This window comes from Plectropomus leopardus, chromosome 8 (assembly GCF_026936395.1).
Source record: "Plectropomus leopardus strain MGB_pleo_1.0 chromosome 8, ASM2693639v1, whole genome shotgun sequence".
NCBI classification, from domain to species: domain Eukaryota; kingdom Metazoa; phylum Chordata; class Actinopteri; order Perciformes; family Serranidae; genus Plectropomus; species Plectropomus leopardus.
Genome location: NC_142183.1, coordinates 33,042,215 through 33,066,667, shown reverse-complemented (window position 1 = coordinate 33,066,667; position 24,453 = coordinate 33,042,215). Strand labels below are relative to the sequence as shown.

Genomic DNA, 24,453 nt, shown 5'->3' with positions numbered 1-24,453 from the left:
TCTGTTTACCTGCTGTTGGAAATCATGATACGGCTGATGAATGTCTCTGAGAATTTTTCCAACTCGACCCTCTCCTGATGGCACTTCCATTGAAGACAGACAGCCAGTCATAAACTTGCTTCCATAAGATGGGCCCGTCTGTTATATGAGAAACAGCCATTTAATCAACAATTCAATTCATAGACAATAGGCTATGCACAGAACATCAGACCAGCTGATTAACTGTAGACCTAAACAAACAAGAACATTTGCCCCAAATATTGAGCCATGCACCATTTTCTACAGCTCTCTGTCCGATACGTGCCCTTTTCACATGGGTCCGTGCTGAGCACAGAATCTTCTGACACTCATTTCGGAGCATCAAAAATACAAACTTCCGGGTTATGCAGATCAGACAAATTAAATAATAAAATCAAATTCAGCCTGTGACCCGTATTTCAACTTTCCTTTACTTGATCCTGATGGGATATTGAAAAACAAACTAATTTTCATTAATTTGTTTTCATTTCAAAAAGGAAAAAACAGAAAACAACACGTTTAATTTATTGTTTTTTGATTCTCAATTGAATATTAATTGAACAAAGGGTACACAGATTCAATTCCATTATTTCGCATTACAAAACAGTTTTGAAGTCCATATTGACAAGGTGAAGCAATTCTTACCAGGTTGTCTAAAAAAAACTAGATGGGATGAGCATAAAGTGGGCATTTCTGCAAAGGGGAGACTTGTGGGTATCCACAGAACTTATTTTCATTCAAATATCCTGAGCTCAGAGGTCAAGGGACCCCTGAGAAATGACCATGCCATTTTTCCACCGCCAAAATTTAGTCTAGCTTTGGAGTGTTATTCTGCCACCCTACTGAGAAGATAGCATGGCATGGTTTGTACCACTAATTTCCATATGTCTTTTAGTTTTATATGATACCAGTATAATCACTCTAGCTTTAAAACTCAGCATGGTACAGCCTCTTAAAGATGCAAGTGTAGGCCAGCAATTGAAGGGATTTTGAAAAATGAATACGTTAATTACGGATCTTAATTGCATTGCGATTAATGCGTTAACGCTGACAGCCCTGACAGAAATGTTCAAAGGATTCTACAGTGTCATTTTTTATATTTACAATATAAAGCATAACTTCTTTACATTCAATAACTTTTTTTTTTTCAAAGAAAAAAAATTTAAGCAAATCAGCCTTACAGCCTTCCAATTAAGGTGGAATGGATTAAAGTGCTGAACATTGAATAATTAAAAAATAATTACCCCTAAACCAACAAGGTCTTTATTCAGAAATTTGTCTAGACTAAGCCTTACATTAATATTCTACCTCATCCAGTTATTCTCCTTCCTTTTTTTCTTTTTTAGGTGGACTGTGTTGCAACAGGCCTCCCTGACCCTGAAGTTACCTGGAGTCTACCAGATGGAACTTTAATCAACAATGCCCTTCAGTCGGATGACAGTGGCCTTCGCAACCGCCGCTATGTTATTTTTGGCAATGGAACTTTACTTCTCCAGCAAATGGGCAAAAAAGACGAGGGTGACTACACTTGTTATGCCAAGAACAAACTCGGCAAGGATGAAAGAAAAGTTAGTGTCAAAGTGGAACCGAATGCTCCAAAAATTAGATTTAAATCACAATCACTTATTACAGTAAAGCTGGGAGAGTCGGCTAAATTGAGTTGCCAGGCAACAGGTGACCCTACACCAAAAATCATGTGGATCTCACCAAGAAATAATGTGATATCGGTGTCATCAGACAAGTTTCAGATCATGGACGATGGCATGTTAGTAGTGAATAAAGTAATATTGGCTGATGAAGGGAAATACGCATGTGTGGCACGGAATTCTGCTGGTGATGATGTTAAAAACATAAGACTTGAAGCTGAAATCCAGGAACCCTTTATCAATGGCATGAAAGGGAGGAGCACCACAAAGGTTTTGGCTGTTTCCTACCAAACAGCACTCCTGGACTGCAGAGTGGGGGGAAAACCTGAACCAAGAGTCTGGTGGGTTACTCCTTACGGCCACTCACTTCCAACACCCTACCTAGGCGGTCGCTTCCAAGTCCACAGGAATGGGAGCTTGGAGCTGAGAGGGGTGAGGAAAACAGATGAAGGGAGGTACATGTGTGTCGCTAAAAACAATCTGGGTGAAGCCTCACTTTTGGTTGAATTAGACGTGGCATCAATAGCGGAGAAACCCAGTTTTGCTGTTCCCAATATTGAAATCTTACCAATAAAGCAAGACAGTGGGGCATTGATGCTGGAGTGCCCTGCTCGTGGAAAGCCAAACCCAGAGTTTGCATGGATTTTACCCAATGGCATGATGTTAACACCTGGTGTAAGAGTCCAACACTTCACACATCATCTTGGTAACGGAACTCTGCAGATCTCTCAACCGGTTGCAAGTGATAAGGGAGTGTACCGGTGCATAGCAAAAAATGTGGCAGGGCAAGCAGAGAAACGTTATTCACTGGAGGCGGGCAGAAAGCCAGTGATCCGAGGATCTACAGGTATGTTTTTCATCTCAAATTCATGAAATAAAGGTTACCTTTGTTTGAGCAAGTAGGAGACTTAAGTCGTTTTTAAACTTATAGTTTGTTTCCTCTGGTCCGAATCAGTCAAGGGGTAAACTTTGGTTTCTTTTCACACCAAAATGCTTTAAAGTAAAGAACATTTGCTCTGCTCCTTGATTTGATCTGTCATAAGTGGAAGTGAGAAGGTCCTGAAGATTACACCAAAATTACACCAAAAACCACTCCACAGTTCTTTTTTGACTGGTTCCTCTAAAGGAACTTGGGTTTTGTTTTGGTCACCAAGGATGATTTCCCTGCCCAAACAAATTGTACTGAGGGGGGAACCAAACCAGAACCCAGTTCAAACACACTAAATAACACAGGTTTGAAAACACACTAAAAGCAGAAAAAAAAGAAATCTGGCCCTATGGCTTCACTTGTACTGTATCTTTTAGGTATATAACTAAATAGTATAATTTAGCATCAAATTTACTCACTTTTGTCTTTTTACTTTTCAGGTGGAATGCAGATCACTTACGGCCTCAACCTCAATTTACCCTGCACTGTGGATGGCTGGCCCCAGGCGTCAATCACATGGACCCTTCCCAATGGTCTTGTGTTGGACAAACCTCAAACCATTGGCCGGTTATCTTTTCTTGCCAATGGGACCCTCCAACTCAGACAGGTCGCCACCTTTGACAAAGGAACATACATTTGTAAGGCCTCTAACTCTTTTGGATCTTCAACACTATCCTACCCAGTTGCAGTGATGGTTTTCCCACCACGTATCGCCAGTTCACTGACCTCAATTACAAGAGTCAACCGGGGATCACCAGTGAAGTTAAATTGTGTTGCAAATGGTATTCCCAAGCCGGATATTTCATGGACGTTGCCTGGACGTACAACGCTTGTTCCGCATAACCGGTTTACAGTGCAAGGAGGGATTCACATGACAGAGGAGGGCAGTCTGGTCATACAGAACCCTATGCTCATGAACTCTGGCATTTACAAATGCAATGCTAAAAACGCACTTGGAACAGACTTTAAATCCACTTACCTGCAAGTGGTCTGAGTGACAGTTTTAATTATTCTTTTGGAATGTGTCACAGCAGAATTAAGACTGGATGAGGACTTTTCCATCAGGATTTGAATATTCTGCAAAATAAAGATACCCTGGAGAGAGACCTTCAAACTGCCTGATTGGCAGCTTGCCTTAAAACACTTTGCAAAGAGGTTTCCACGGAACAATGTTTTTTCAAATATGGACTTTACATACTTTGGTGATCACCTTTTTTGTTTATTTTATGGTGCATATGTTGCAGATGTCTTTTTCTTATACATTGTGGACCTTAAAGTGTATTTTCACTTGTTAAAGTGAATGTTAAAGTGTGCTTTGAACTCACTGCTCAAAGCGTTGTTTTTCCAGCCACGAATTTTTGATTCCCGGGAAAGGGCATGACCCGCCTTACTCTGCCTTTCCTTAATGCTAACCAATGTCACTCCTCTTGCCTAAACCTAACCAAGCCAACCAACTAAGATGATAAGTACTTGCCAGTCAGAGGGAGAGTATGCCTTTGCGATCTTAAGGAAACAGAAATTTGCTCTCTTGCTTTACACTGTAGATGTAATTTGACATTTCCCATACAGCATTAGAAGTTGTAAAATGTAACCTCACAGTACAATTTTTCTTAAGCATGACAATGTTTGTTCTGCAACTGAAATAACTTAAGACTTCTCTCTGGAGATTGATGTGTAATGTGTTCCACTTATATAATTATTATTGTCTTTGTGCTGGTAGAATTACATTTTACAGTGATTTCATATCTGTACAGCATTACTCACATCTCAAAATAGACACTTAAGTAAACACCAAAGAATTTTTTCCCTGTGAACTTTACAGTAAAATTTCACCACCTTACAGTTCATTAACAAGCAGTACTAAGAAGTGGAGTGTCATTATTCTTGAACATGAGTATGTCTTTAACTATTTTACTCATGTGCTTATGATGTGCCATCTTTATGAACTTTAAGTGAGCAATGACTCTTCTATAAGGATAAAAAAGGCACCTATTACGGCTCTACATTGTGTATCAGTGAATTAATTACTGTATGTATCAATGTCATTTATTCATGTTCATAATGGTGGGAAAGTAGTTACTCATAATATCTATGTTGTGAGCTTACAGAAGCTATTAACATGAGGGGCATCAACACAAAACGAAGGTGCAACAAAAATATGTAGTAATTTATAAGAAACATTATAATAAAACATGCAGGTATGTTTTTTTTTATCAGCCAGTTGCCTCATCTTTGCTATATCAAAACAACTAAGTCAGACTGAAATTATGAGTATTCACAATTTTTCATGAAGCTTCTTTGAAACTCAGCTTAGCTGTTAAGGCCTTGTTACACAAGCATTGACAATCACAACATTTCCTGGCAAAAACAATTCCAATAGAATTACTGGATTTGTTCATTTGTTCACAAATTACATAAGTATTCCCAACTGCTATAAACTGTGAAAAGTTAGAAACATGGTTGACATATACTGTCGTTCTGAAACAGGAGTCTATGATACAAATAGGTCTTTTGCTCATTAGCAACCAAGCTAAGCTGATGAGCTAATGAGCTTGCTAATGATGAGTTAGCAAACTTGTTAGCTCTGAGAGCTCTAAAGACTTTATATTGAACAAAGAAATGGTAAACAAAATGCCAGGATGAAGTAAACAGCAAAGTACAGAGAAAATAAAGAGAAGCTCCGACAGCTGACTAGTATAAACCTGGCTAGCTAGCGTGTTAGTGATTAGCTTACCTGCTGCAGAAGTTCACCTACTAGCCCAGAGAGCACTGTCACTACATCACCAAGCTTATACAATCAGATACCATGACCAATAACTGTATATAAAGATGGACGACATGACAGCTCACCAAAAGTGAAGCCAAGCTATCTCTATCGTCCCCTGGTGGCTGGCTCCAGTATATGTCATAAAGTCTGCCCTTCCATGTTAGCAAATGGGACATGGACCAAACTTAGCAATCAAGTGAACGTCAAATACATTTTTTCCAAATTATGGTTTCTGTCATTTTAGGTAGGCTAATTCTTAATGCACTTCAATGCTATAAAAAAGGGGGTGATTGACAGCTGTATGTGTCAATCTGTTTGCTAGTGACCAATGGGACTTGTCGTGATTGCGTCGCACAGGTGTGTGGGTGGGAACTTGATATCACGGCTCCATTTCCCAAATGCTGCAGCACAGAGTCTGGCTCCAAAAGATCCAAGATGGCAACAGCCACGTCTGGGATATTTAAGCTTAACTTTTGTACAGTCGGAGGAAGTGGAAACACCATTTCCATCTTTATATACGTCTCTTTGTGAAGGGGCACAGGTTATTTCACCCTGCCACTTTCCTGTGTGACCAGACCCTGTGTGTTATCAAATTTAATTTGAGATGTTAGCAGTAAAATCATGGCATTACTTTTTTATCATAGGCTATGGTCTATTTTATTCTTGAGGTAATGCTTTTAATAATCAAAATACACATAATTTTACTTGTTGACTTAGTTTGTATGTGGCACACGTGTTTGTTGTGCCACAAGTGTGAAACCACAACATTATTTTGGCATGTATGCATGTATCCAAATGTGTGTATGTATGTAAATGCATGCTATATTTCACCCTTGGTTTGTGTTCACCAGAATGTGAATGTCCCACTGAGCCTCGCTTCCAGACAAACGGGTCTTTGAGTGAGGAAGAAGGGAGCTTTGTCAGACACAAGCGTCGGGACTGTTCAACACAGCGCAAGTGTGTGTGTGTGTGTGTGTGTGTGTTTGTTGTGTCCGTGTGTGTGTGTGAGAAAGAGATTATGTGTGTCTCTTTGAGAGACAGTGTGGATGTCTGTGAGGAAGAGATTGTGTCTGTGTGTGAGGGATTGTTGAACACAGTGAGTGGCGTGCCTGTGTGTGTGTCACTTTGTTAATGTGTTACTGTGTGTGTGTGTGTGTGTGTGTGTGTGTGTGTGTGTGTGTGTAAGAGAGACATTGACTTAGAGAGGGAAAACAGGACAAGTGTTTGGTATTTCTGTCTGCATTTCAGTCTGATATAAACAGACAGGGCGAGTGTATACACGTGCGTTCTGTATGAGTGCATGTGAGTGTGCACTTCATGTTTGTTTTTTTTGGCTGCTGTTAGTCAAAATGAAAGCAAAGCAGCTCTAACATACGACGGCACTTCACGCAGCTACGTATCACACGGTGAGTGACATTTGCTTTCTTTCTCACATTTAATTAATTCCTCCAAAATCAGCGTTTCAAACATTCTGAAAAGCTGTTTCCACATTATCTCCCATCATCAAATATCAACATAATGGATAGAATCTGCACCACTGAAAGAGTATTGGCTAATTGCAAGCATGTTACTTACATACTGATCAGAGGGGGAAATATATTAATAGACTGAGAGACTGAGAACAAAACTGCAGGAAAGGCAGCTGTTAATTGTTATGGCTGAAATATTATTTTTAGCCAAGCTAGCAGCATGGTTCCCAGAAAGGTCATTTCAGTCAGTTAGTCAACAACTTTGGTCCAAACTATTGAATGGATTGCCAACATTTTTGCACAGAAGACAAATCTTAATGACTCTGGTAAACCTCTTGGGTTTTTTTTCAAATCAGGGTATCATAAGGTTGACATTTCTGTTCATCAGTCATAACAGCTACTGGAGTAACATTTGGTAAACATGCCATGTTCCCCTCAGGATGAATGCATTCACATGAAATAAGTCAGACGGACATCTCGCAGGAAAAACAAACAGCCCGACGGAATGGTAGGACAGCAAAACAAAAAGCATGGAGATATGTTGCATTTGTGACATCACTTTGTGTACAAAAATGAAAATTAAATACATTAAATATAATTATTTTATGTAATTATGCCAGTAATGGCCAGTAATTGTCCAGATCACCTGTGTTTTCTCTTTGTGTGAAGAAATGTGACATTGGGTTGGAAATTCATTTTCAGAGAATGGCAAAGAGTTAAAATATTATAATTTTGGATGGCAATGCCATGTTCTTTTTGAAACCAATAATGACTCAGTAAAGCCTCATTCCCACTGCACAAAAAACCCACTGACACCTTCTAACATCTGGCTTTTTAATGCAATGGAAATGTATACAATTGGCACTCACAACCAGGTCAAATGACTCTGCGGTAGGCATGGTGTTTATGGCCTCCATCTCCGATCGGCATTGATGAAAACACAAAACCTGGGTGAATGTGGTAATTTTAGCTCCTCGAATGGTGAGATGCAGTGATGCGGCATCACTAATTACCCTCAGTCTCCACCTAAGCAGCGCTCAAATATTATTCCAAGTCTCCAAGTCAGTCTGCACCGAGTTTGAAAGAGATAGTAAATATGTAAGAGATATATAAAGAGAAGTAACCACTGTAAAGTTTCCAAGGATCTCTTTCCATGCTGCTTTCTACTGTTTACCTGTTCTCCAGCCTGTCTGTGACACCTCACAGACACACACAAAAAAAACCCACATACACACCCATCCACACACACACACACACACACACACACACACACACACACACACACACACACACACACACACACACACACACACACACACACACAGAAGACAGACAGACTCGTTTTGGTGGGAAAGGGGTATAACTCAAATCATTTTGTGTAAATTCATCTCATAAACTACAAAAATCATATCAATAGCTGTCATTGAATGGTAGACTTCACTGAGTTTATTATTCATGAGCAAACTTAAATTGACAAATATTTGCTGACATAATCTAAATATTGAAAGGTCATTCATTCTAGGTTCAGCTCCTGTTGTCTTCCTTCCTTTGCACCTGCTCAACATGACCTAACATAAGATGTAAGATCATGTGTTAGTGCTTTGCAGTTTGACCTTGTTAGCTTTTACCCAGCAGCCCTCTCTGTAGCCAGGCAGGCGAGCAGGTATTGATTCTGCATCATGACACCTGCTTGTTCTGAATAAATAAGGACGGACTAAAACAGATCATGTCGGGTAACTGTGTGAGAAACCCCTCAGCTGTTACTTTTTTAAAAAAGGACTTATGTATTCCTTTCTTTGCATCTTGATGAGCAAGCTGATCAGGCCTCCTGACACTGCAAGCCATTTCATTACAGCCATGTTGGTTTGTGGAATGTGATAATATGACCAGCTGAGCAGGTCACATGACTAGAAAGTGTGAGAAAATCTGTTTCACTTTCTCTCTCTGTTAAAACAACTGGTAGCCACAATCACATTGTTTTATGGTTGTTGTTTTTGTTGGATTTTTTGTTTTATTTTTAGCTGAATTATAGTCAGAAATACAGTTTGTGGATTATTCTAGTATATTATCTGGAATTAGAACTTAATTTAATTCTAATATTATTGTTAATACTGATGTGTCACTGTTGACTGATGCATTGCCTGGTGATTAATGGGACAGGAGAGAAAAATAACAAAGTCATGCAACACAAATTTGCATTTAGTGTTTGGAATTAAGTCTTTGAATTAATGTATGAAAATATTGAAGGACTTCTTGGTGACCTCCTGGCTTTAACTGCAGCCTGGAGGGGAAATCATTCTTTGGTGGATAATATGCTAACAACTCATGGACATTTGGCAAGGGTCCCCAACAACACACTTTTTAGTGATTTTTGCAAGGGGTCAACAACCCAGAAAGGTAGAGACCTTCTGGTTTAACCTTTAACAAAGCAATACATTTTATAAGCTTATTGTGTTTTGAAGTAACTATTGCTGTTAAATAAATAGAGTGGATTAGACATTTATAACATTCCTTCTTAAATGCATGGCATAGGAGAATAAAATAGCATCAAATTGAAATACTCCAGTAAAATTCAAGTGCCTATAAATTACCAGAAACAGAATCAGCCCACTGGACAAAAATTCACACACAACACTGTTTTTGCTCTCATTTTTCACCAGTTTCAGTTAGAGAGTTTTTCATGCATTTGATAAATATAATCTGTGTCAGTGAGCACTCTATTTTTCCAAGATACTCCATCCAAGGAGTATGTGGTTGTGAGGTCGGTTGGATGTACTACCAAATTAAGACAAATGATTTTGGACAGATTATGGTTGTGAAATGAGTATGTGTTTTCAAGTTTGTCAATAGATGTTTTGTGTTTTGTAATATTTATAAAATGTCAGCTGATAGTAGCAAACGTTCCACCCTTGGTTGCTTGGAAAACAAATCCATGAGAAGCTTTAAATTGTGGTACCCATGACGTGACTCTGAAACTGATAATATTGTGGCAACTTCTAACGAAGTAAAAACACAAAGCAGTTCCACATTATGTCAGCCTTTGATTGACAGCCAACACATTAACATGTGTAAGAATATAGAAATATGACTGCTGGTTTGCGATCAGCAGCTTACAGATCTATACTACAATAAACTTGGTTTATTGAAGTTACTGAAACTTAGAAAGGTTGATTTAATTAAACTTGTCATTTTTAAGTTGCAACAACTTCATAAAATTAAGTAAATATCACTAAATTTTAAGCTACCTTGACAATACATATAAAGCAAACATAATTTAAGATTATAAGTTATATATAGCCTACTTAGATTTTTCAGTGCAATTTGTTTCCTATATATATTTTAAGTAAAATGAACTTGTCAGATTTTACAGTGTAGTGTCATTTTAGTGATTTTAGGCTCTTTATATTAGGCTACATGTTGCTACCATTGTGTCACTTCACTTTGATTTCTATGGGTACTTTTTTGTCTCTTATAGCATACGTTTTCATCTGGAGAATAATTATTTTAAATAACTATTATTTTTTATCTAGCATCTACACCAATAAAACTGATTTTCCTCTTTTACAATGCTTCTCCCTTTAAGGCCACACTGAGCTGCTAAAGGAGCGCACCGCTGGTATTGTTACATCTCTGGTCTCCTCCTTCCTTCCTCTTCCTTTCCCCTCCCTTCACTCATCCATCCATCCGTCCACCCCCTCTGCTCTCCACACACGCACACCGATCTGCGCATCACCTCCTCCGGCACAATGACCAACGATTCACCGGAGGAGGAGACCCGAGCTCCGGGCGGCGGCGGAGGAGGAGGAGGTGGTGGAGGAGGGAAAGTGATCAGTCGAAGGAACCGAGCGGACGACAATGTGACGATCCTGACATCGTCCATGGATTTACAGCGAGCCAGCCGGAGCAGAGCCAGCAGCAGCAACGATGCCGCCCCGAGCATCACATCCTCCGTGGATCTGAGCACATCCTCCCTGGAGCTGAGCATCCAGACGCGGATCTTTAAGATCATCGTCATCGGGGACTCCAACGTGGGGAAGACGTGCCTCACCTTCCGCTTCACCGGGGGAAGCTTCCCCGACAAGACCGAGGCCACCATCGGCGTGGATTTCCGGGAGAAGGCGGTGGAGATTGAAGGGGAGACGATCAAGGTAAAAGCAACAGAGGGGCTGGATGTGGAGCAGCGGTGTTTCCTCCCTCCTCCTCCTCCTCCTCCTCCTCTTTTCTTTTTGTTGATCAGCTGCAGCTCAAAGTCTGCCAGTGGATCACACACGGCCTATTCTTTCATTTCATCCTCACTAAACATCAGACCACATATTAGAGCGTTTTCCAATACTGATACTTTTCAATTCGAATTGTAATTATATTGTAGAAATGTAACACGTTGGGACAACAGTGATTCTTTGTAGCAGAGGAAAAAGACAATGAGTGTTATTTGTATGATCCAGTGGGTGTTTGGGAGACATCCCAGCTAGCAAATTTGGTTCTAAAACCGATCCAAGAATGGTACAATGCAACCAATGCAATGTTTTAGTAATGTTTTCAACAGCAAGTTTTCTTTTAGTTCCCAGAACGTTATTCTTAAAGTTAGGGCAACATTCTCTATAACATCTAAAAAAAAAACAATTTAAAATGTTTTTATTGTTAACATTATATTACATTTTCCTTTAAAAAATGGTCTGTAGTCTCTGGCCTCAATAACATGTTTTGAATGTTGCTTTGAAAATGTTCTTCCTTTGTTCTCAGGTAACATTGTGGGAATGTTTTATAAAAGAACATTCGATGATCTGTCCCCGTCAACATCACCAAAACATCCTCAGAATGTTGCAGTTATAACGTTATGTTTTAGCATTTAACCTTATAGGAAAATTACTTGAAATGATAAACTTCCTGAAAACATTCTTTGAACATTAGATTAAAACATTTTGTTAAAGACATTATTGCACCTTCTAGGTAACATTAGCCAATGTCGTAAGAACGTTCCCTGCTAGCTGGGATATTTTTCTGGAGAAATGAATGTGTGTTTACAGGTTTGACAGTGGTTGTTTTAAGCTACAATTTTGTGTTGTCTTTTTATGTTAACCCTTTGAAACCTGAGTATATGGGCTCGATTTCTTTCTATAACATTGGAGGGTGATGAGCATCCTAACATGAAATGGCCCAGATAAATCAGAAAAAACTTGTGAAAAAAAAATTGGAAAATAAGAAAAGAAAAAGTAAAAAAGAAAACAAATAAACAACATCAAGGAAGTGCTAAAAAGTTAAGCATGTATATATATATATATATATATAATTTTAAGAATTATTACTATAGTTTTCCGAAAAAAATCTCTCAAATTTTTGATAATTTCCAGATCAATACCTTTTAAAAAATTTTACACTACCTATGCTGTATAAGTATAAAATGGGGGAAAAATCCTTCTAGCTATAAGAGACAAAGTAACTAATGGTATGAACAATTTGCCCTTTAAAACACATAAATAAGATCAGCCATCTATTGTAAGAATTTAATGCATCACATATCATATCATGTACAACCAACAGCATCAGAAATGTAGGCCATAGTACTGTAATATTATCCTTGTATGCTGAATTAAATTTTAATGATTTCCAGCATCCCTAAAGCGATGCTCATGGCAGATGTAGCAACATCAGTTTAAGTGCAACAATAACAGGCTAAGACAGCAGATAAGATTAGTCAAGATTTAAGCTTTCATATGTTGAGCATTTAGTCACATCTTCATTTATTCTTTGGATGACCTGTAACTGAGTATAAGACTTTTTAAATAGATTTCTTACTCTGTTAAATAATGTACATAGCTTCCCCCTCCTAACTCAGCTGGTAAACCTCTACATCACACATACACATGCACATGTGTGTGCGTGCTCCCCCCTCCCCCGTCTGTCTCAGGGGAACAGTCTGTCTGCAACCTCCAGATGCCCCCTAATGCTGACTCACACACTGAGCATCAGGTCAGCGTGTCTGAATCATTCAAATTCTCTTCAAAACACATTTGCATACAGTATGCAGTAGTAGTTTAATTGCTAATTGATTTGTCACTGAACTTCTTGATTAGTCTATTTGTTTTTTTTGGTTTATCAAATTTCAGAAAATGGTGAGAAAAAAAACATCAATCAGGACTTCTTGGTGACCTCCTGGCCTTAACTGCAGGACACAATTTCACTTCACAAGAGAATTATCAGGAATGTACACTTTCCGAATCATCATATTTACTCCCACAAGGGAACATGCATATGCATATATCTATTCATACTCATGAATAGATATAGGCCGTCGCTTAGGGCCCGCTGGTCCAGAAAGGTCTTTTTAATGAACAGGAGACAATAACAAAAAAGTTAACCTTTCCAACCAAAAACTGACAATATTTTTAGCTGTTTTTGCCAAAATCTAGTGAAAATAAAGCTCAGTGGCATGCGAAATCAGTGTCAATTCAGTGTCATGTCAACATGTTACAATGAGGGGTGCCCCATAAACCAAATCCTGCTCTGGGCCCCCCCAAAGTCTAGGGCCAGCCCTGGGAGTATGTCCTTTTCATAGTAATGATCCCAGATGTAGTCAGGACAGACTGAAGATGTTTATGGCAGGGCTCTAAGAGTAGCAAACTTCTCAGTGTGTTGGTTATTCTGTTTTAATGTCCTATATCTTGAAAACTGCTGCTTCAAGGGCTGACAAGTTTCAGTAAAAGATTTATTTTATCTTGCATCACGTCAACACGGGTGGTTGTATTGTGTGAACTGAAGGTTTACAAGCAGGCAGGTGTTTTAGATCCAGCAGGCGTCAGGGTCATTTATTGCCAGAACTGGTACAGGAGAGCTAAACTCCAGTGTCATCCAGATGGTGATTTCATGGCCTCTGCAGTGGACACTTTCACTTTTCATTTCTGAAGTATAAAGACTAGGCTATTTCACTGGAGCAGTAGGGCTTTTAAAAAGGTTATGAGCTGACTCTGTGGCAACACGAGTCAAATTTAACTTACAGTTTAGATATAATGTAATAATTATTTAATTACTTAAAACTAACAGTACATAGATATACTGTGGCTAGGTGATTGTCTTTCCTCTCCTGTCCTCTGGCAGGTAAATAAGAGCAGCATACAGACTGGCACCGACAAATGTTATGAGCTGCAGAGGACTAAAAATAGTAAAGCACTACATAAAGATTACAGAGTAAGGTGTTAAAATTCGGGCAATGATTCTCAAGTTTGAGATTCATGGATACTGACAGGCAGACTTCTGTCCACACAATGAGATTTGTTATTATTAATTATTAATTATTTTGACTAATTTGACTTTATTTGGCCACTTATGTTCTTTTATTTGTATAAAAAGTAGGGGTCGGCAAATTATTGGCCTGACTGATTATCGGGGCCAATATTTCGCATTTTGCAGATTACCTGTATCTGCATTTTATTTTAGTGATCACAGATAAAATTAACTAATTCAAAAGTGCAAAGAACGTATCAGCATGGGAGGAACTTTTACTTTTTATTATTTATTCATCTTTTATTAAAATGAGTGACCTAGCATGAGCCATGGTGGGGAGGGGCTCACTTCCTCTTTGTTCCTCTGGTTAAATCTGACGCATCAAATGCTGCACAGCTGTAGAGAAGCTCCACAGGTGTACTGACTGAGAGATAGTGCCAGGGACATTATTTTTAGACTTTGCTGTTAAACTGACCATCTGAGAGCATTTTGAGTCAAAAGTTTTCACTGAGTGCCTTTTTATGGAGCCGATTACACATTATTACACTCAAGTGTAATATTGCAATTTTACAACTATTACCAACAAAATAGAAATGTATTATCAAAATGTATGCATGTTTTGGGCGATTAGCTCTCAAAATGATAAGCTTTTTGTGACTGTTATCTCAGTTTTCATGGAAATACACAGAGTCTGACACATTTTCTAGTCCCTGTTGAGTCCGCAGGCCAACTTTTATTTATGCTTTCTAGAGATTGAGGGGAATCCCAAACTAAATAAATACACCAGAATAAACAAAGAAATCCTCAGTTTGCTTCGTCTTGTTACAATAAGGTATCTGCTGACAAAAAAAATCATTTTTCATACACAGATTTTGCTACCACATCTACAAACTTTACCTGTATTTTTAAGCTTGTAGCTCTGTGTCACAGCACAGCTTATGGAGGATACCGGAGGATGAAAAACATTTCCAATAACTCAAGAGCAAGGTAAAATCCAAAAGACAAAATGAATGAAAAAAAAAGAAAATAATTTCCAAAGTTCACAACATGTTATCAAATGAAATATTCTGCTTCGTTCTGCTTCTTGATGATGTTTAAGCCTTTCAAAAATACCATTTTCACCGTGGCCCCAATCACTTAGCCTATATTTTACATCATGCCTAGGTCTGGACTGAGTAGTTTTTGCAGTGAAGTTTGCTGTTTAATATTCATACACGCAAATGTCACTTTTTGTCAGTGTTTGTAGTAATGTGTGTGAACATGATGGTTTATGCTGTTTTTTGTCATCTTTGTGTTAGTTTATAGTTTATATTATTAGTGAGTTGGCTGTTAGTTTCACTCTTGGATGTAGTGAAATTGATGTTGATTGTTGCTGTTCTAAAACGCTCCTTGTCCCCGGCCTGAAATGGTACGATTATCATGTGGTTTCTTGAAGAGCAGCGATAAAGAAATGGCGGAGTGATTCGGTTTGCTGTCATGCATATTTGAGCACATTCTAAATGTCTTGTGGACCAATCAGATTGCTTGGTTGGAACTACTTGTATTATATTTGATTAATGGCAATACAGAAAAAGTTTTTATGACTGTTTTCATGACATGGCCTACTATACTGTGGTTTTACTGACTTTTTTAAGACATATGAGCCCAGTTTTCCAGTTTCTAGTTTTCTGCTTTTTAATACATTTGAAGGCTATGAAACAGAGACATTACAGTGTTTAAGATTGTATGTACCCACAGCAGTTGAGCAACAGCTTCTGCTATTCTACAGTAATGCCACTTAATCAAACTACATGCAAAACTGCAGTACACCATAATACTAGAAACAGTGATTATTATAATGACAATTTGTTATGTTTGTTTGTGAATATGATTGAATTTGCTTATCATTATACAGTATATGATAATTACTGCCTAGGCACAGAATAAACCTGCCTGTTGCCTTGTAATTGATTAAGCAGAAAGCCCACTGATCACTCTTTCCTGATGACATGGTACAGTGTTATGTACTGGTTCTTGTAAGCTCTTATACGCTTAGACAACTCACTGTAGCCAGGTTGATATTTGTAGTTGTATTCTAATTTACTGTGATTTTTATTTGTAATAACCTCAGGTGGCTGGATTCTGTCTCTCTGCTGTGACATTAAAGGAAAAAGGTCAGATTCCAATAAAAGAAAAAAGGGCATGCTCCAATAAAGGAATAAAAATCCCGATGAGGGACAACACCCACCTGTTACTGAACTTTGATCTGTTTTTGTGGTTTCTTTTTTGTCTGTATTGGAGATTACGTCCGTTCTCCCTTAACCTTATTTTAATACAATTTTGAACGTAGGTGATGTAGACTGATGATGGATTTTAACACAAAGTATTTTGATATAAAGATGAAGTTTGATATAAAGAAACTTAATATAGTGTTTTTATCAATTGAGATAGATTTGATGTTTTGTACTGTGGCCTTGACAGTACTGTTTTTTTTTTCCTGTGTTCTTTTTTTTTAAGTGTTTTCTGTGTCATTTATTTGATTGTTGCTTCTTAATTGTTTCACCACCCCAAATGGTACAGATGGTTAAATACACCTGCCACCATAGAGCTTGTGAGCCTATTGGTGTGCATTATGTATAAATATAAGTGTGATTTCATTTGTTCAAACATTGGACCTGACGAAGATCCAATAGGATCGAAACGTTGGCTTAATTGAACTTGTGTGGTATGGAGAAAGTGTGCAAGCATTACATTTTTTCCTCATCTGTGCTGTTTTTTGATAGCCTTGCACCTACATGATGTGCAGTGAACTCTGCTACAACATGACATGTTTATCACTAGTCTGGATGTTCTGAGAGCCACAGACACTTCAAAACAGAAAGCACTCACCTTTCTTGAGTCATATTTAACACAGTCTCATGTTGTCTATCTCCACAGGTGCAGGTATGGGACACAGCAGGCCAGGAGCGCTTTCGGAAATCCATGGTGGAACACTACTACCGTAATGTCCATGCTGTGGTCTTTGTGTATGATGTCACCAAGATGGCCTCCTTCCGCAACCTGCAGACATGGATAGAGGTTGGTAACTGCCTCAGAACATTACGAAACAATCAAACAGTCTTTGTCAGCACAGAAAGGGTCAATGTCAAGTTACTATGCACCATAGTAACTCATGTCTTTGTTGTAGGCACTACGTAATGCTCTCTTGAGCATCATCGGCATCTCTCCAGTTTCCAATGCTCCCACTGGCTCAACCCCAAGACTATATTTTAGCCATTGAGTTGACACTGTGATGTTTCTATCACAAAGCACCCTTTGCTTCTCTGAATGCTAATGCTGCAGCAAGTCTGACAACTGCTGTGAGCAAGCCAACAAAAAGGTGCACTGTGACTTCACTCAGAAAATTCATTTTTTAAAGTGGTTTGTGCAGATGTGTATGTAGGAAGCATCTTTCCTGTGTGTGCTACTCCTACAGTTAAAAGTTTAAATAATATAAACAATCTTTAGTCACTAAGTGTTGCATCAGCAGTATTAATATTATTAAAATGACTAGGCTACTAGTAGTGTTAGTAATTGGTCATACTAGTAGTAGCAAGTAGTTCTTTTAGCTACTATCAAAGGTAGAAGTAGTCATAGACAGCAATAGTGGTTGTAAAACAACAATGTCTGCAACAGTAATACAGTTACTTTGACATGGCAGCCATTTTGACAGTGAAAGCACAGGTGTAATAAATAATGCTAATTAGCAGTTACATTCCATTTATTTAGCAACTTTGTGGATTCTGGTGTTTTGCATGTCATGGTTCATGTTAGTAGCCAAACCCGTGCTTTTCCTGCCATGATGAGTCAAAATTACGTAACATAGTCTATAGTCACATTACATTTTAAATTTGATTCCATTAGCCTCCACTTAAGTCACATGCTAACAGGTGACTTAAGATTTGTTATTGTTGCTGTAACATTTAAAAGACAGAAAACAGCTTCGCATTTTTCGAATACTTTTGAATCTATGATGTTGAATCCAAAATGTTTCCGCCTATCACTTTGCAGATGTTTAGTGTCACGATTGAGTGTTCAACATGGCTAGCTAGTTCTCCTTTTTGCGTTCATACAACGGTGACTAAATTTGCTGTGGACGGCTGGGTATGTAATAGCTCAGTGATTAAACTAATGAACAAACACCCACCACTAAAGATGATTATGAGTGGATATTTAATTATTTCTCCAAGTTCACACTATAGCTGGAATTTCAAATAAAAAGTTGAACCTATAGATCACATACAAGTTGTATTGGTTGCAGAGTAGTTTAACTAGCCGTTGTAAAATTAAGCAATAAGACCTGAGAGGCCGTGGTATAGACTGATTTTAGCACAGCTATGGGAATCATATTGCTTTTATAGAACATTCACTGCATATATCTGGTGATATTTCTAAAGATAAACACACAGCAACTAAAGAGCAATAATTTCTTTTTAACCAAAAATCATTTGCACCCAAGACATGTAGTGCATTTCGCAAAATGTTTTCCAAGCAACACACAGGTGCAATTGCTGCCCCTGTCTTTAATGGGTGCACATTTTTTAATCTTAATTTGTAATGTGAAAATAGACAATCTAGAGGGTCAATTACACTGAGATGCTTCACTCGAAAAGCGTCAGCAGCAAAATCATTGCATCCTTATGGTAAAGTATGCCTGTCGATTGCTTCTCTCTTGCTACTGCACAATGCGTTTTTTCTGGTAGTTTTTGTGCACGCAAAAAGGTGAAAATATATTATCTAAACATCTGTAACTTTTCAGCTCAAGGTGCAGGGTCACACCACTCGTCATTGTCACTTTTGGCCATATGCACGCAGTATACGCACACAGCCCCGCCCCATAGGTGCTGCAGCTGTTTTCTTCAGATGCGCTTCCAAGGCATTTTTGGAGCAGTCACGCCTGGCGCAGTGCATCTTAGTGCAATTGGCCCCTAAGGCAATAAGGCACTGGTACCATGTTGGCATAGCTTTCCGGGAAGGGGGCAAAATAATGCTCTATAGGCTACATTTTAAGAGAGGGACAACTGGCATGGCCATTCTCAAAGGGGTAACCTGAGCTCCCGCTTTAAAATGATATTACTGGCGTTTTGTCTCAAGTTTGCACCATAGTTTGATTTTCAATAAAAAGTTACACCCCTACATCACATGCAAATTCTTTTGGTTGCAGAGGTAGTATAGCTGTTTAAGATGCTTTATTCCAGTGCTCAACCTGTAGCTTACAGGTATAAACACACTGGGCAGGCTTTATAGTTCTATTGAAGTTGGCTGTATCAATTCTATTAGTGTTAGTATTGGATTTTAGTTAAATTGAGCTGTTGGGAATGGTAGCTATTCAGTCGTTTTGGCACTATCAAGTTTTTTCACCAAGTGGGACATATTTTAGCTGTCATAAATACCTCATAATTACAGCCAAGAGGCATTTTTTCCACTTAGCCGCTGATATTGATGCTTACATATCACATGAACGTGGCCACAGTTTTTAAGTTTATAAAGCTATACTCTGTTGTGCTCCAGGAATGTAATGGCCATCGAGTCTCGGCATCAGTGCCTCGAGTCCTGGTGGGAAACAAGTGTGACCTCGTGGACCAAATACAGGTGAGCGTACTCAAGGGAGAACCACAATACAATAAATTATTTACCACCCTATAGATTTAATAGGGTTTACAAACTAACATTCATGCTCTCCTAGGTGCCCTCAAACACTGCATTAAAGTTCGCCGACTCCCACAACATGCTGCTGTTTGAGACGTCCGCCAAGGACCCGAGAGAGAGTCAGAACGTCGATTCTATCTTTATGTCGCTGGCCTGCCGCCTGAAAGCCCAGAAATCCCTGCTCTACCGGGACGTGGAGAGAGAGGACGGGAGAGTCCGACTCACACAAGAGACTGAAACAAAGAGTAATTGTCCGTGTTGAGAAAAAGGAGGAGTGGGAGGCATAATGGAAGGGGAAGAGAGAAGAGTAACTGTGCATGTGGAGGAAGAGGATAGGAGGGATGATGGGAGAGTGAGGCTAAAACAAGAGTCTTTTAAATTAAGTGCAACTTTTCTGGTTTGGGAGGGGAAATGGGAGGTTGAGGCTGACTCTTAGAGCAACGTGTTTCAAGGAAGAGGAGGACAGGGGATGTAAACATCGTACATATTGTGATTCTTGAGGATGAGGATAGGGAGGAGGGGTGAAGAAAGAAGATTTATTAACAATTCAGAAATGAGACGATGTTGCCTTTTAGACTACAACATAGTGTAGAAATTCTTCCGTTTATACAAAACAGACATAAAGTGAATTCTTTCACTCTGCCCAGTGAACAGGCAAACACAAGCGATGAGTCATTTAAGGATCTACAACAAACAGTCTTGATGCTAGGCTGTTGTTCCCTGCCCCTGTTTGGTGTTTATGACAGCCATTGCTAAGCAACATTTGGAGGCAACATATCAGAAGAGTCTTATTTTTGCTGCCTTTGATATTCATCCACATCTGAGCTGAAAGCAGCATTTCATGACCTTTTTCCTACTGCCTTAAAAAGCTGCCTCTGTCTTGGTTTTAAGGACTTAGTCAGGCATAAGTAGCATGGAGGTTTTAAGTATTTTAACCAATCGAGATCATGTAGAAATATCAACTATTTAAAAGGTTGAATGAGACACTCTTGACTCCGAATTTTAATGTACCTGATAGGTATCTGGGTCAGTACTTCACAAGTTGACTTAAAATCACTGTGAGATCACAAATACATGGGAAAGATGGGAAAACACTTCTTAGACAAACTTAATGTGGATGGAATATGGGACATAAAGGTCTAAATGAGCTCACAGGACCTATGCAGGAAGACCTTGACATGAAGGTTTCCTGAAAATGGAGCATCCAGAGGTTGTCAGACAGCATGTCACGTATTGATTCAGAGGCTGGAAGATCCTCTTACCCTTATGCAGGACAAATGTACTCTCCTACAAAGAAGAGCCAAAAGGGAGCCTTGCCATCAAGGCAAGGCTCCCTTTTCTCATTTAGTCCTGGTGGAAACATATCCCCTCTATGCTCACCCTCTAGCACAGTGGCTTATCCAACTCCCCCTTTGTGTGCAAATGTAAAAACATCCAGTATGAACTCAAAATAGCCGGTCAGTAACAGCAATTCCATATTCCTTAATGACAATTTTTCGAAGTAAAGACACTCTTTCTGGTTTGAATAATGTACTCTCCACATCCAGTCCGTTCTGTTTCCCAAGGCGTTGAATACAGCAGCTTTGTCAGTCGCCGTCGCCATATGATCGTGACGCACAAGGCACCCTTTAGCATCTATAATGAAATGCACCAGGCATCATCTCCAGTGTAAACTGAATGCGGCAATGACATAGTATAAAGAGAATGGATGTTTTAAGAGACCTGGATACAGAATTGGAGTGAGACCCAGTTCATTGCTATGAAAGATGCTCAGTAGTGCTTGAAACAATAAACACTCTATTTCGGCAGTATGAAAGTACCCAGATCTTCCACAATATGTAGTCCGTAGAACATGCGCACCAGAGACTTACAGTGGCCAAGGGCCACTGAGAGTGCATCCAGGCAGCTTTCTGCCGCCAGCCAAACAGATACGTGGCTAAGCTTCCAGTTTAGACACAATGATTTAATTTTGCAGCTCTTCTAGGCTTTTCAAATGATATCGGACCAAATGGATCAAATCCTGAAAACTTGGCTTCAAAGCCTGGCGCTGTTCCTGGGGGCTTGATAAAGAGTGACAAAGTCCCTGTGTGTGTAGATAGGTCAAACAAACACAGGACTTTCATCCTGGAGATTGCTGTTAATTTAATGTGTGAAACCTACTTCACCTGGTTAACTTCACATAAGAAATGTGTCACATTGTAGACATCTCATACTTACGTCATATGCACTTGTTAGCTCAATTACGTAAGTGGTTCTGTTACCTAAACCAAAATCAGTTTTGGTGACGAAACCTACTTTTGCTGTGAAGACGGAGGTTTATTTTGAAAAGACGCTATGGTTAAAAGAGGACAAAATTGATACATCATCCCTCAGCATCCAAAACTGACACATGCGGTATAGCTAGAGCATCATAGTTTGAAGTGGCCACTGATCAAGGGCTGGATTTGACGGGTTGGGAGTGAGAATGTGTTGCCACATCAATATCACTGCCTCCAGTCTCGCAGAAGACAGAAAAACATGATAGAAACTGTGATCCCTGTATAGATACTGGATATATGTCTACTGCCTCACAGCCAGAGCCGGAGTGTAGGGTACAATTGGACTTTTTAGCTTGATTTCTGTATAAGGGAATAAGTCCATGATGATACAGGCTATATAAAACACTGTTGAAAGCCATATTCATTATTACTGTGCACGGAGATGCAGAGTGCTTTACACTGAGTGAGCTCCCAGCTGGGCTGTGGACGGAATAACATGCAGAACTATCTCAGTATTGGAGCTATAAAGTCTTTTCAATTTCAATCCACAAGCCTGAACGTGGTGTTGTCACTTTGATATGGCAGCACACTCACCGAATCTTACCCTATTTTAACACTGTAGCCTACTTATAGCAATCCTATAAATATATTTGGATGCCATGTGTAAAAAATTCAGATCAGTGAGCATTTCAGTCTGGTGTTCCCTCTAAGCTGACAGTCTGATGACCTAATTAATTCATCCCACTGAGCATCTTAAACACTGTGCAAATCCATGCGAAATCCATACTGCTATTGTCTGAGCTGTACCAGGTTTTATTTATTTTTATGTAGAAATTCTTCAGATTTAGACACATTTGTATCAGAAGCAGTGGGATCAAGCAGACGTTAGAAGTGAATAAAATGACATTACTGTACAATACCAGGAAACGCTCTGTTCACTTGCATTGTATGTACAGGCAAATTTGTGGCATACAACCCAGAGCCAGAGGTTACACACACACACACACACACACACACACACACACACACACAAAGACATCAATTTATCAATTTTCTAAATGTGCTCTGTTCAGGGTTTCTGGGGGATGGGTCATATCCCAGCACAAAGTACATGAGAGGAGGGACACACACTACAACTGTTCAATCTTTTAATAAATCATCACCCTAGATATTAAGTTCTATCTGAATTTTTTGTCAAAATTTGTATTCATATATTCTTATTCTGTGACTTATTAACATTGTGTAAGGTGTTTTTTTAAGTTATTTGCATTTTGGGGCTTTTTTATTTAGAAATCAAAAAGGTTAATTTCATTTATGCTACTGGGAATGCAGAACCCTGAAGCTCAATATCTCAAAACTGCTCAGAACGTAGATAGAACCTTGTAATTAAAAGGTGGCGAAATATCTATTTCTCTGTTTACCATTAGGTTAGCATAACGTGGCTAAGTTAGTTGCTGTAATACATTTGAGACGATTGCACTAGCCTAATAAGAAGGAAAACATGTTGTGGAAAAAAGAAGAATTTGCCTGCATTTCCTCTAGATCTGAATAAAATAACATTTGACTTGTTTTCAAATGACTGAAAAAGTAATTAATCAAATAAGTTAGTTATCAGTATTATTTATCACTCATCATAGTTTTAATTTGTCATTTTACATTACGCTCTCTATCAAATTTCTTTTTCAAACATTTGAAATCAATACCAATTTGTATTTTATCCTGATCTAAAAGTTAAGAATACAAATGTACAGTGTGTTTGCTGCCCTTCTTTTCTCTCTGTACTGTACATACTGTTTTTTTTTTTAAAGTTTGTTTTTGCTGTTTATTTATGGTTTTTAATAACCCACCTTTGCTCTTAAAAGGATGCCTTGACATTTTGAAATTTACTCTGGTATTTTTGTTTCTGTATGTGCCATTAAAAAATATCAGTGCTGGGAATGGGTCCTTGTGTAATGAGATTACAATCTCTTTATGAGTCGTTGAGGGTCCTATGATCAATCAGTTGAAAGAAAATTAATCTGCTTTCTCTGGTTTCAGCTTGTTAACCGTGAAAAGTCAAATTGGACTTTGCAAAAATTTGTCACGCTTCACTATTTTTGTCCACACTGTATATTTAATAGATTCAATAGTAAAAAAAAAGAGCTAGTTGCAATCCTTCAGGGTATAACACATGAGCAGGGTTTCCCCTCACTCAGAGAACACTGGTTATATGCTTTATTTTCAGGTTACTATTATATGCATAACCCCTTATGGTAATGTATATAATAGTGCTAGTGAAATCTAGCTTGTCAGCTGGCTATTTTCAACATCCAGTTAAACTATCTGCCTGCAGCAGTCCTGTTGCTGATTTCAAGATTATTTTAACACTTTTTTATTATTTTATTTATTTAGGCTACTAATGTATGTTGGGACATGACCTTTCCTCTCCACAGAGGGAGCTCTAAGGGTGTCGCATTAAGCTCAACACTGCAAAACTAGA

At 38.7% G+C, this 24,453-nt stretch overlaps 2 protein-coding genes across 2 annotated transcripts in view; both read left to right on the top strand.

The window, feature by feature from the left end:
- Positions 1-4,802, top strand: part of LOC121948570 (matrix-remodeling-associated protein 5) — a 42,822-nt gene extending 38,020 nt beyond the window's left edge. The window contains exons 16-17 of the mRNA XM_088081387.1: positions 1,365-2,511; positions 3,033-4,802. Of these exons, the coding sequence (XP_087937513.1) occupies positions 1,365-2,511; positions 3,033-3,586 (1,701 nt within the window). The 3' untranslated portion in view covers positions 3,587-4,802. The remainder of the gene's footprint in view (positions 1-1,364; positions 2,512-3,032) is intronic.
- A 1,723-nt stretch (positions 4,803-6,525) lies between these two features.
- Positions 6,526-23,912, top strand: rab33a (RAB33A, member RAS oncogene family). The gene is made up of 5 exons (XM_042493361.2): positions 6,526-6,765; positions 10,412-10,976; positions 16,966-17,106; positions 19,579-19,659; positions 19,754-23,912. The coding sequence occupies exons 2-5, from the start codon at positions 10,575-10,577 to the stop codon at positions 19,976-19,978; spliced, it is 849 nt and encodes a 282-aa protein (XP_042349295.1). The 5' UTR covers positions 6,526-6,765; positions 10,412-10,574; the 3' UTR covers positions 19,979-23,912.
- The last annotated feature ends 541 nt before the right edge of the window (positions 23,913-24,453 follow it).